Below are 12,044 nucleotides of genomic sequence, written 5' to 3'. Positions count from 1 at the left end.
ATCTTTCATGCATTTGCTCCTTTCAGGATGGAACAGTTGATTTTTGCAATGCCTCCCAGCTAAACACTTATTGTTGTGTAAGGGAAGCCACTGAGACTCTGTATGCAAAGACAGATGAATACATTTCATTCATTCTTGCCAGAGAGAAGCTGGTGGAGCAATTACATAGCTTCAATAGGATAACAGGCTACCCAATGGTTCAGGATGCTACTGACTGCACATATTGTGGACACCACATTGTCAACCAAGAACTTTACTTCAATTGGAAAGAATTCCACTTTCTCCAAGCCCAGCATCACAGATGCCAGTCTTCAGCCAATTCGATTCATTCCATGTGATATCAAGAAATGGCTGAAGTCACTGGATACTGCAAAGGCTTTGGCGCTGACAATGTTCCGGCAATAGTACTGAAGACTTGTGCTCCAGAACTTGCTGCGCCCCTAGCCAAGCTGTTCTCGTACAGCTACAGCACTGGCATCTACCCAGTTATGTAGAAAATTGTTCAGATATGTCCTGTACACAAAAAGCAAGACAAGTCCAACCTGGCCAATTACCGCCCCATCAGTCTACTGTCGATCATGATCAGTGATGCAAAGGAAGGGATCATCAACAGTGCTATCAAGCGGCACTTCCTTAGCAATTACCTGCTCATTGATGCTCAGTTTGGGTTCCACTGGGGCCACTCAGCTCCTGACCTCATTACAGCCTTGGGTGAAAAATGGACAAAAGAGCTGAACTCCCGAGGAGAGGTGAGAGTGACTGCCCTTGGCACCAAGGGAGCATTCGAATGAATGTGGCATCAAGGAGTCCTAGCAAAACTGGGGTTAATGGGAATCAGGGTGTAAACTCTCTGCTGGTTGGAGTCATACCTAGCACAAAGGAAGATGGTTGTTGTTGTTGGAGTTCAACCATCTCTGTTCCAAGACATCACTGCAGTGGTTCCTCAGGGTAGTGTCCTAGGCCCAACCGTCTTCAGCTGCGTTATTAATGACCTTCTATCATAATGTCTGAAGTGGGGATGTTCGTTGATGATTGCACAATTTTCACCATTCGCAACTCCTCAGATACTGAAACAGTCCATGTTCAAATGCAGCAAAACCTGAACAATATTCAGGTTTGGGCTGATAATTGGCAAGTAAAATTCATGCCCCACAAGTGCCAAGCAATGACCATCTCCAACAAAAGAAAATTTAACCATCGCTCTTGACATTCAATGGCATTACCATCGCTGAATCCCCCATTATCAACATCCTGGAGGTCACCATTGACCAGAAACTGAACTGGCTAGTCATATAAATACTGTGACTACAAGAGCAGCTCAGAGGCTAGGAACCCTGTGGCAAGTAACACACCTCCTGACTCCCCCAAAGCCTGTCCACCATCTATAAGGCACAAGTCAGGAGTGTGATGGAACACTCACCACTTGCCTGGATGAGTACAGCTCCAACAACACTCAAGAAGCCCGACACCATCCAGCACAAATCAACCTGCTTGACTGACACCTCATCCACAAACATTCAATCCCTCCACCACCGATGCACAGTGGCAGCAGTGTGTACCATCTACAAGATACACTGCAGAAACTCATCAAGGCTTCTTAGGCAGTACCTTCCAAAACCATAACTGCTACCATCTAGAAGGACAAGGGCAGCAGATAGATGGGAATGCTACCACCTGTAAGTTCCCCTCCAAGTCACTCACCATCCTGACTTGGAAATATATCGCCGTTCCTTCACTGTCACCGGGTCAAAATCCTGTAACTCCTTCCCTAGCAGCACTGTGGGTGTACATATAGTAGTGGATCAAGGAGGCAGGTCACCACCACCTTCTCAAGGGCAATTAGGGGTGGGTAATAAATGCTGACCTAGCAAGCGAAGCCCACATTCCATAACTGAATTTTTAAAAAGCCTTCAACCTTTTTCTGTGCAACCCTCCAACATCAAAGTCGCCATCTGAGTCCTCTGCAGCATGACCTCACCCCTTATCCTCTCTTGAGCCAATACCAACCCTACCTTTGACCCCTGCCTGGCTTCAGGCTGCTCATACCCAGTGCCTCACCACATGCAAATCTTGTCTCCATGATATCCTCTATAGCATATGCACTATGTCAGTATCTGAGCTGGTGGCCACCTGTCTGAGAGCTAGTGTTGGTGTTTCTTTATTATCACTGTCTTCCAGCTCCTCCACCCCTGCTGGCTAAAAATAGGAAAAAAACAACTTGTGTTTCTTTAGTGCCTTTCATGACCACTGGATGTCTTGAGCGCTTTATGGCCAATGAAGTACTTTTGAAGTGTAGTCACTGTTGTAATGTAGGAACTGCATCAGTTAATTTCTGCACAACAAACTCCCAGAAAGAGCAACATATTAATGACCAGATAATCTGTTTTTGATGTTGATTGACTCAGGAGTTCCTGAGTATTTGAAAAGAGGGTAAGGTTGAGTTGTGGGGATGGTAGAAAAATAAGAGGTGCATGCTAACATCATATGTAGCTTGTAAATCAGAAGAGATTGTAGGATGAGGGAAGTGGGATGTGAGAAAGGGAGATTGGGTATGAGGATATGATCATCTTTGGTTGCAGCCCCATGGCTGGCCACAGACTCAGCCACAGTTGTTCCAATGATGGACCGTCTCCTCCATGGGTTAAGGATATGTAGCTGTGCTTGTCTCCCATGGGTTAGGTGCTGCTGCTTCTGGTTATGCAGCACCTCGTCCTGGAGGAGAGGGGGAAGTGTGTCATTGAGAGTGGTGCAATCTGTTTGAATGATTGAATAGCTAGCAGTGCGTGCAAGCAGCAAAATGAGGGCATAAAGCTTGCAGCAGTACTAAGTGTGTGAGGGAGAGATGAAGCTATAAATGTGAGATATGAGTCCTTATCAATAGTGAATGATGAGTGTGTGGCGCATTGAGCGGTGCATGAGGCTGATGGTGCAGTTGGTGGGATATGCCATTTGAAAATACCTTCACTAGAGTCGACCACACCAATTAGATCACTGAACTTCTTGTGCCCTGCATCCAGGTCCTCACTTCTGACATTGAGGACCATGGCTAACTGATTACCTGTCTTTGAAAAGTTAGTCTGGAGGTTCTCCTGACCCCTGTAGATAGATGACAGCTTTCCAGCTCTCTGCCTCCTGGACTAAGGAGCTGGCTGCCTTTATGTAAGGAAGTCTAGCTCTAACTTGTGATAACTTCTTGTGATTTTATGGGCCCTGCTCAGGCATGCAGGCACTGAATAGTGTGCTCAGTGCTGGCTGCATGCTATAATCCTTTAAATTAACAGCACTAAGTTCGTGTGCTGCCTGTACCAGAAGCACTGGATGTGGGGTAATTCTTCATTGCCTGTTTTTGGGTCCTGACCAATTTAGTGGCCAAGATGCTTTTCTCATTAATGGGAAAGCTCTGCACTTAAACTCCACTAGTTGTGACAACTGTTCGAATTACCCTGTACTTCAGATTGAACCAAAATTACCTACAAGATATTCTAAGACTTAAAATCTAAATAGTGCAGTGTTGCTGGTCTAATTTATTGTGCTATATGATTGTCTGACTGCAGTGCCCCAGGTTGCTGAGTATTCATGTTAAACAATATCTCTCTTTTTCAGAGAAAATACCTCAAGAACACCAAATGAACCATTCCAATTGATCCAAAATGTGAATGAATTTGGAGCTGAGGAGAATGTGATCTTTATCACAGAGAGCATGAGTGTAACTACTGCAGATGAGGAAAAACTGCTACTGCTGAACAGGAACACTGAACTGAGACGCATGAACAAAGAGGTAGTTTTTTCCTCTTCCACTTCTCTATTCTTGTTAAGCAATTTGAATATACCAGATCATTTATTTTAACAAAGTCTATTAAGCAATACCCTGTTGGAGTTTCCCTTCTGACCCAAGAACAACACTGACAGCCATTTATAATTAACACAGTCCTCTTCTCTGCAAAATAAAATGTCAAGCCTGTAGTTATTAAAATGCCATGAGAATACTTATGTTCTGATGTCTGCTGTTGGACACTTGCCCCTGAGATGTCGGTGATCTGTCCAGCATCACATCAAGGAAGCACATATAATCAATGTAACCATATACAATAATGTGAGCCATATTATTACTAGTGCTATTGTGGGAGACATTGCCTATGTTGATCATCAAGATATTTAGAATATGTTGTGGTTTCATTCCATTCATTCTGTAGTTAAATGATGTTCTGTGTACTTTTCAGATTTATTTAAAAAAAAACAATGAATGAGAATGACACTGAAATGATATTCTAGGCACAGGTGCTCAGTGCAATTGAAAAACTGAAGCGACTCATTGGAGTTAGAAAGAAATAAGAAAGAATGTGTTCATATATACAACATATACATTATATCAGATTATATACTTACATTTATATGTAAAGCACCATTCATGACTTTAGGATGTCCCAAAGCCTGTTGCAGTCAATAAAGTACTTTTGAAGTCCAGTCGCTGTTGTAATGTAGAAAAGCAACAATTTGTCAATTTGCACTCAAAGTCCCACAAACAGCAATGAGATAAATGATTAGATCATTTGATTTGATTGTTACTTAAGACAAGGAAAATGGGAGAATTCCTCTGCTCTTTGCATTATTTCAAATTTTGTCAAGTTTGAATAATTCAGAATTGTGATCCTTGCATGTGCATGTAGAGGATAATGAAATACCCAACATTATTTTATAGCGGATTTCCTTAGGAATTGCTCAAAATGAGTCTAAAAATGTAGATTGTATTTAGGGTGCTGTTGTTGTAAGCCAAAGTGGTGCTCCCAAAGTTTGTGACCCGCTGCAGAAGCTTGTGCCAGAGTAACTTTTATTTAGCCACTGGATATTTCCTGCTTGTTTGGGTGTATTTTTTCTCCTGTAGAGATACACAAAAAACGACTGCATATTGCCAACAAAATGGAAGGAGAACAGCAGGGATTCAAAGCAGTCGATCGCAGAGTGTGTGTGCTGCTGTATAACTCTGAGTTGGATGACACAGCAGAAGGAAACAAAGTTGTAGACTGAGTGCTTTCCAGGGTATACTTGTATGGATTAGTCAAAAACACTGCTTAACAGAGATGTCAGTTGTGGTAGTGGTTATTGCACGTGGTGACACACCCCAAGGGTTTAAGCTCACACAGTCGCACACAATGAAAATTTCCTTTGCAAAGAAATGAGGGGTTGGGAGGATCAAACTGTTTAATTCAGGCTTTGTTTTCAAAAGCTGTTGCTTTATTTTATAAATTGTGCAGTAACTTCTGTTTTAGATTTATTGTAATGTGGTTGTGGGGTGAAATCAGGGGATACGGTTTTTCTGTGCGTGTTGTATCCTTGGATGAGGAGCAATTACTGATTCAGGCAATAACGACTGAGTAAACAGAAAGTGGCTAAGAGAGGTGTGTCCATTCAAGACAGATACGAGTGACACCGATGCACAACTAGGCAATGACAAATTTATTAAGTGAGTACTTTATACTCTATTCATTTTCACAGTAGAAAAAAGTACCAATGATAGAAGAGAAGCTAAAAGAAATCAAGGGGAGGAACCTATTGGATCCAATACAAGTAACAAAATGGTAAAGGAGAAAATAATGGTATTTAAAATAGATAATTATCCAGGCCCTGGTGATTCCACCCCAGGATATTAAAGTAATTACAAAAGGAATGTATTGTGGATGCTGGAAATCTGAACTAAAAACAAAATGTGCCAAAAATACTCAGCAGGACAGGTAGCATCTGTGGAGAGAAATAGAGTTAACATTTCAGGTCAATGATCTTTCGAACACAGATGAAATGTTAACTCTTTCTCTCTTCACAGATACTGCCAAAACCTGCGGAGTCTTTCCAGAATGTTTTTTATTAAACTAATTAGGTAAATGAATTGCAAAAGCATTAGTCATAATCTTCCGTAGCTCTCTTGATTTGTGAATTGTGCAGTTTGGAAATTTTCCAATGTCGTTCCATTATTTAAAAAGGGACAGATACTCCAGGCCTGTCAGTTTAACAGCTTTTTTCATGAAGTTACTAGTATCTGTCATTAGGATTAAAAAGTATTAATGTCGTTTTGTTGAGGATAAGTCATGTATGAATAATCTGAATTTTTTGAGGAAGTCACTATATAAAGATAGGTAAATGTATATGGATGTTATCTAGGTGGACTTTTAGATATCACTCATTAAAGTTCCACTATTATCAGAAACGAGAGCACTTGGAATTGGAGATAGCCTTTGACTTGACTCAAAAATTGGCTTGGAGGCGGGGAACAACGTGTGGCAATAACAGATTGCTGGTATGTGACAAATGGTATTTCTAAGGGATTGTTCAAGTGCCTCAAACTTTCAACATACCCATTAGTAGTTTGAATGAATGAGTAGAGAATTGTGTATCCAAGTTTATAGGTGACATTAAATTAGGAGGTACGGTAAGTGGGGAGCAGCAAGCTGCAAAGGATCATAGATTAAGTGAATGGCAAAACTGCTGTCAAATGAAGTTAAGTGTGAGATCACCCACATTGTGCCCAAGAAAGATAAAGGTAAATTGAATTTTTTTTCCAAGTGGTGAGAAACTAGGAACGGTGAATGAGCAAAGAGATTTGGGAGTCCAAGTACACAAATCATTAAAAAGTTAGTAGATGGTTACATACGTAATCAAAAAGGCTAATGAAATATTAGCTTTTATCTCAAAGGGGCTGAAATATAAAGAGGAGTAAGTTCTACTTTACTTGTATAAAGCCTTGGCCAGACATTATCTGGAGTGCTGCATTCAGTTTTGGATCCCACACATGAGGAAAGATATATTGCACATGGAAGGGGCGCAGTGCAGATTCACAAGAATGATACCAGAGCTTTAAGGGTTAAATTAAAAGGACACTAACTTGGTTTGTTGCCCCTTAAGTACAGAAGGATGAGAGTGACCTAATTGAGATATTTAAAATGTTAAAAGGATTTGACAAGGTAAATGGAGAAACTATTTTGTGTCCGTTGTTTCAGAATCTATTAATCAGTGCAGTACTTGTCCCTAACAAGTGATAAAAAAGTATAAAAAAAAGTTCTGTCGAAGAGTCATGAGGACTCGAAACGTCAACTCTTTTCTTCTCCGCCAATTCTGCCAGACCTGCTGAGTTTTTCCAAGTAATTCTGTTTTTGTTGTTGATAAAAAAGTGTTGTTCATTGGGTCAATACTGCTAGTTTACTGAGACAGAATGACCACTTGATCAGGAAATTCTCTTTAGAAATAGATGTAATCCATTAAAAGGAAAACTGGAGAATGTGGCTGTCAGCAGTCACTGAACACCAGTTAATATGGATTATCTGCTTCATTCTTATCATATAATCTTTCTTTCAGCTGATGAAGCTCAACCAAGACTGGGACCAGATCTATCGAGCGACTACAACAGGACTTCAGCAAAAAGTGACAGCATTGCAGATGGAAGTTTCAAATACCAATCAGCATGCTAATGCACTTTCCAAGAAACTGGATAATGAGCAGGTATAGATAGCACCACCAACCAGAATTACTGATCAATGACAGATTTCTAGTAAAATCCCTTTTCTCATATATGTCAAACATTAGTGTTTTTCTCTGACAGTCAGCATTTTAGGCTAATCAATGTTGGGGCACAAATGAGTGTCACTGGATCCCTGTTTAACTAGCTAGCTGGCTTTTCTGGTATACTGGCTTATACACCAGACAGGTCTGCTCCTCCCAGAATTAATAGCCTAGGTTGCTATGTGTACACTGTAAGCAGAAACTTTTCCAAGAACTAGAACTCCTTCATAGTTGGCAATCCCAATCAATAGACCAGTGAGCACACTGACAGGAGGAATGAGGCTGAACTGGTGTGTAAGCATTGGGCTAGGTTAGGAGGGTTGATAACCAATAGAAAACGAACAATATTTGAAGAGGACAGAATGCATGACATGGAGGGAAGTGGATACAGAGAGAAAGGAAAGAATGGATCACAATGGGAGGGGTGTGGATTGCAGTGAAAGATAGGGAGTAGCAGTAAGTAGCTTAAAATGAAAGGGAGATGGAAGGGAAAATTGAAGAGCACTGGGAAGATGTTGTCATGGGCAATAAAGAAGGTGGTAAATGGATGAGAATAAAGGAAAAGGTGAATTAAATGGCAATGAAGCGGTAAGAGAAAGAGCAGAAGAGTATGCTGAGGATAAGAAAGGAGAAGCTAAGACTGACATTTTTGAGCTAGTGGAGAAGGAGAATATCAGCAGTAGCTGCGAGGGGGTGGGGAGAGAGTTTGCCAGCATGAATAGGCAGGGGTGCAGGCTCAGGCCACTGCTGTGGGCAAATATGAATTGGAAGAAAAGTACCAGATTAATTAGGTCAGGGAAGGGGAAGAATGATGAAGGTCAAGAAGGAAAGGGAGAATTGCACCAGTCTAAACTAGGAGAGTTGAAGAAGAGAGCATCTCCCGAAGAGTGGGGGGGTTAAATGGGGTCTAGTGTCTGTGAATTGGATCTAGAGCAGGTTGTGTGGTTGTGTGTTTTTATGAACTGGATGGTGGAGGTTGCATGTGAGACAATGCCAGCTGAGGGTTGTATGTGGATTAGTAAAAGTTGACAGAACTTTTGGGTACGTACTGGTCTGTTCAAAATCTATGTCCCATTGGTTTTCATTTATTACCTTAAAAATCTATTAATTTCTTAAAAATAAGAGTGTTCAGGACAAAATTCCTCAGGGGATCCTCCAGTTTTATAATGGAGATCCACCTGTAATCATGCTGGCACCTGCCTGACCCATGCAGATATCAATGCTGGAGGGTCCTGATGGGTGCACGCCAGGGCCAGGATCTTGAGGTCGGCAAGTGGAAAGCAGGGCCTGCTCACTGACATGTAAAATGACGTGGGATGACATTGGGCGGAACACCCAACGCCACCCTGCGTCATTTTAATTTTCAGGTCGGTGGGGGCGCAGCCGAATCAGCTGTGCATCCACCAGTCTGTCAACGGCCTATTGAGGCCATTGACAAAGTCATTAACACCATTAATGGACCTGCCCGTCCAACCTTAAGGTTGGCGGGCAGGCCGGGAGCCCTGGTGGGCTTCAGAAAAAGCATGAAACCTCATCCACGGGCGGGATGAGGTTTCGTGAGGGTTTTTAAAAATTTAATAAATGTTTGATTTAAAGTGATGGACATGTCCCAACTCATGTGACTGTCACATGAGGGTACGTCAGGGAAATTTTGTTTGTACACCTTTACCATTTTTACATTTGGAGCCAATCGCCCTGAGGCAGCGCCTAGCCTCAGGGAGATGAGTGCGCTCTTTTGTGCGCATGTGCGAAAGGGCGCACACTCAGCTGAGGGAATCCCCCTGCCTGTACAGGGAGCGCATAGCACTTCCTAGTGGATGTCACACTGGGCGGGCCTTAATTGGTCCGTCCATGTAAAATAGTGGCGCGCCCCCAATTGGGGGCACTGATTGGAGGCGCACCTGCTCCCGCTCACTCCTGCACTTCCCTCCCCGACAGGGTGGAGGGGGTGGGGGAATTCTTCCCCAGGTGTAAATGAGAATTTTGGCCCACTTAAGATTAACCATAAATCACATAAAGGCTATTCTTGAGTTGTCGACATTTTGTGAACTGCCAGTTTTTCTGAAGCTGCTAATCAGCTTCTGCTATTTTCCTAGATTGGCTCAAAAGTTTTCTTGCGATATCATCAAGAGTGCTTTCGTTACAAAGGTGTAACGTATACCCTCTTCCCATTATGTGACATGAGAATTTTCTTGTAAACATTTTAATGGTGGTCTAATATACAATGGGACCCAGTAAACTGAAGGAGTAGCAAGATGCCTGTCAGGTGTACTGCAGAGAAGTATGTACTGGTACAAGTACAAAATAAATAAACCATGTTAGACCCTGAAGAGTTTTAGGAACCTTACCAAAGTGACTTCACTGCTTTGGGTGCTATGAGGAGTCCCAAATTACATTGCCACCCTAAACTATTGTCCCAGCTCCTCTTAGATAGAAATACATTTTCTCCTTCATTTATTATAGAATATTCTGAAAGTCTGCATAAGAAGAATCTATTTCTTTGCAGTAACAGTGGTCTCTACCGATTACCCCATTTTACAAGTCTGTATTTATAACTAGAATCCAATGCAGTGCCACTTATAAAAATAATAAGGTCCGTACACGCAAAATCATAAGCATAATCTTAACCAATTCTCCATATAATAAATGTGCAATTCTCATGCTAACCTCACAGTAATGGGCCCCACTCGATAAGAGGAGAGTATTTTTTTCCTCAGAACAGTCATCTTATCATGCCGAGTTATATTTTCTGAAGGAAAGCACATTTTAAAGTTATATATTTGAATACAATGATCTTTAGAGCTGCAAATTGATTAAAGCCCATCATTTATTTTACTGCTTGCTAGACAAGAATAAATTGCTGTACAGAAACTTCTTTGCAACAAGTTCAATCACAGTAAATTGGTAATAGAAGACAGACAGAATCTACAATTTGTAAAGTATCAGTTGAATAAAGTCAATGGTGGATTCTTTATCTCAGTTGCATTGTTTATGAAGGTCACTTTACTGATTCTCTAGAGAATACCAGCTGTAATTGTAACGTTGTAGCCAGTTGGGTTCATCTCAGTATTGTCTTTTCTGTTGCCAGACTTCTTGTTGCAAACAGCAGCAAAGGCAACAAATATTGCACTGATTAACCTCAATTGTTTATTTAAAGCGGGACACTCGTTATAGTATAGAACTTTGAAAGAGAACATAATTGACCGAAGATCTAATGGGAGAAATTTATTGATTCCCCAGGGGCAGGCAAAACAGGCACCAGTTCCCAGGCAATGTCCTTCATTGGTACCACTGAAGAACAGCGGGCAGGTAGTGGCCCACAGCACTGCCTGCCCTGGTGAATTGACATATGTCTGCACAGTGGTGGAAGCAGTGCTACACAAACAATTTCTTCCCTAAATGTTCCAGTTCTCCCTGGTTTGCTCCTTTCAAGAATTTGAATTATTATAATTGTGAGATCCACACTGTACCTTCTTGGAACTTGACTTTCAGGCTTCTACCAAGTGCCTGCACTGGGTCAATGGTAGCACTCTTGTCTCTGAGTCAGAAACTTGTGGGTTCAAGCAGAATTCCAAAGATTTGAGCATATAATTTAGGTTGATGCTTCAAAGCAGTTCTAAGAACATGCTTTATGATTAGAGGTGCCATCATTCAGATAAATTGTTAAACTGAAGCCCACCTGTCCTCTCAGATGAATGTAAATTATATTACAAGTCCATTCAATGAAGAACAGGGAAGAACCTCCTGGTCAAAAAGAAAAATACCTGGAAAAACTCAGCAGGTCTGACAGCATCTGTGGAGAGGAACACAGTTAACGTTTCGAGTCCATATGACTCTTCACCAGAACTAAGGAAAAATAGAAACGAGGTGAAATATAAGCTGGTTTAATGGGGGGGGTGGGACAGGTAGAGCTGGATAGAGGGCCAGTGATAGGTGGAGATAGCCAAAAGATGTCATAGACAAAAGGACAAAGAGGTGTTGACGGTGGTGATATTAGCTAAGAAACCTCCTGGTATCTAGGCCAACATTTAGCCTTCCACAAACACCACCAAAATATGTTGTTTTTCTGGCGAATTACCACATTTCTATTTGTGGGACCCTGCTTGATTCAATGTCTGCTGTGTGTCCCTCTATTTCAACAGTGAATACACTTCAAAAGTGCTTAATTGGCTGTAAATGCTTCAGGAGAGCTTAAGGATATGAAATGCTCTTATATGCAAGGTGTTTTTTGCAAGATATGTTAAATTGACTTGGCAGCTCAACCAGGCCTGTCTTAATCAACAATGGAACAAATTCAATTAACTATTAAAAGACCCAAGTACAAAGTCAGATGTGGAATCATCCAAAAAGAATACAAGTAGCCATTGTTTAACTGGAGTTGTGCCTACGTTGTGACCAATTCATGCCAAGTATTAAACAGTGGTTTAATCTAGGTGCCGAGTCATGGTTAACAATTTACAGAAAATCAAGATTTTAAATGTATTCATTAGTTCAGA

General features: G+C 41.4%; 1 protein-coding gene across 3 annotated transcripts in view; it reads left to right on the top strand.

Annotated features, from left to right (window-relative positions):
* Positions 1–12,044, top strand: part of si:ch211-153b23.7 (TNFAIP3-interacting protein 3) — a 47,212-nt gene that overhangs the window by 15,720 nt on the left and 19,448 nt on the right. For all 3 annotated transcript variants that reach the window (XM_041195986.1, XM_041195984.1, XM_041195985.1), the window contains exons 3-4: positions 3,604–3,778; positions 7,345–7,488. In XM_041195986.1, coding sequence (XP_041051920.1) covers positions 3,604–3,778; positions 7,345–7,488 — 319 coding nt within the window. The remainder of the gene's footprint in view (positions 1–3,603; positions 3,779–7,344; positions 7,489–12,044) is intronic.

Source organism: Carcharodon carcharias, chromosome 9 (genome assembly GCF_017639515.1).
Source record: "Carcharodon carcharias isolate sCarCar2 chromosome 9, sCarCar2.pri, whole genome shotgun sequence".
NCBI lineage: Eukaryota > Metazoa > Chordata > Chondrichthyes > Lamniformes > Lamnidae > Carcharodon > Carcharodon carcharias.
The sequence above is the reverse complement of the archived record's forward strand: the minus strand, read 5'-3'. Positions and strand labels throughout refer to the sequence as shown.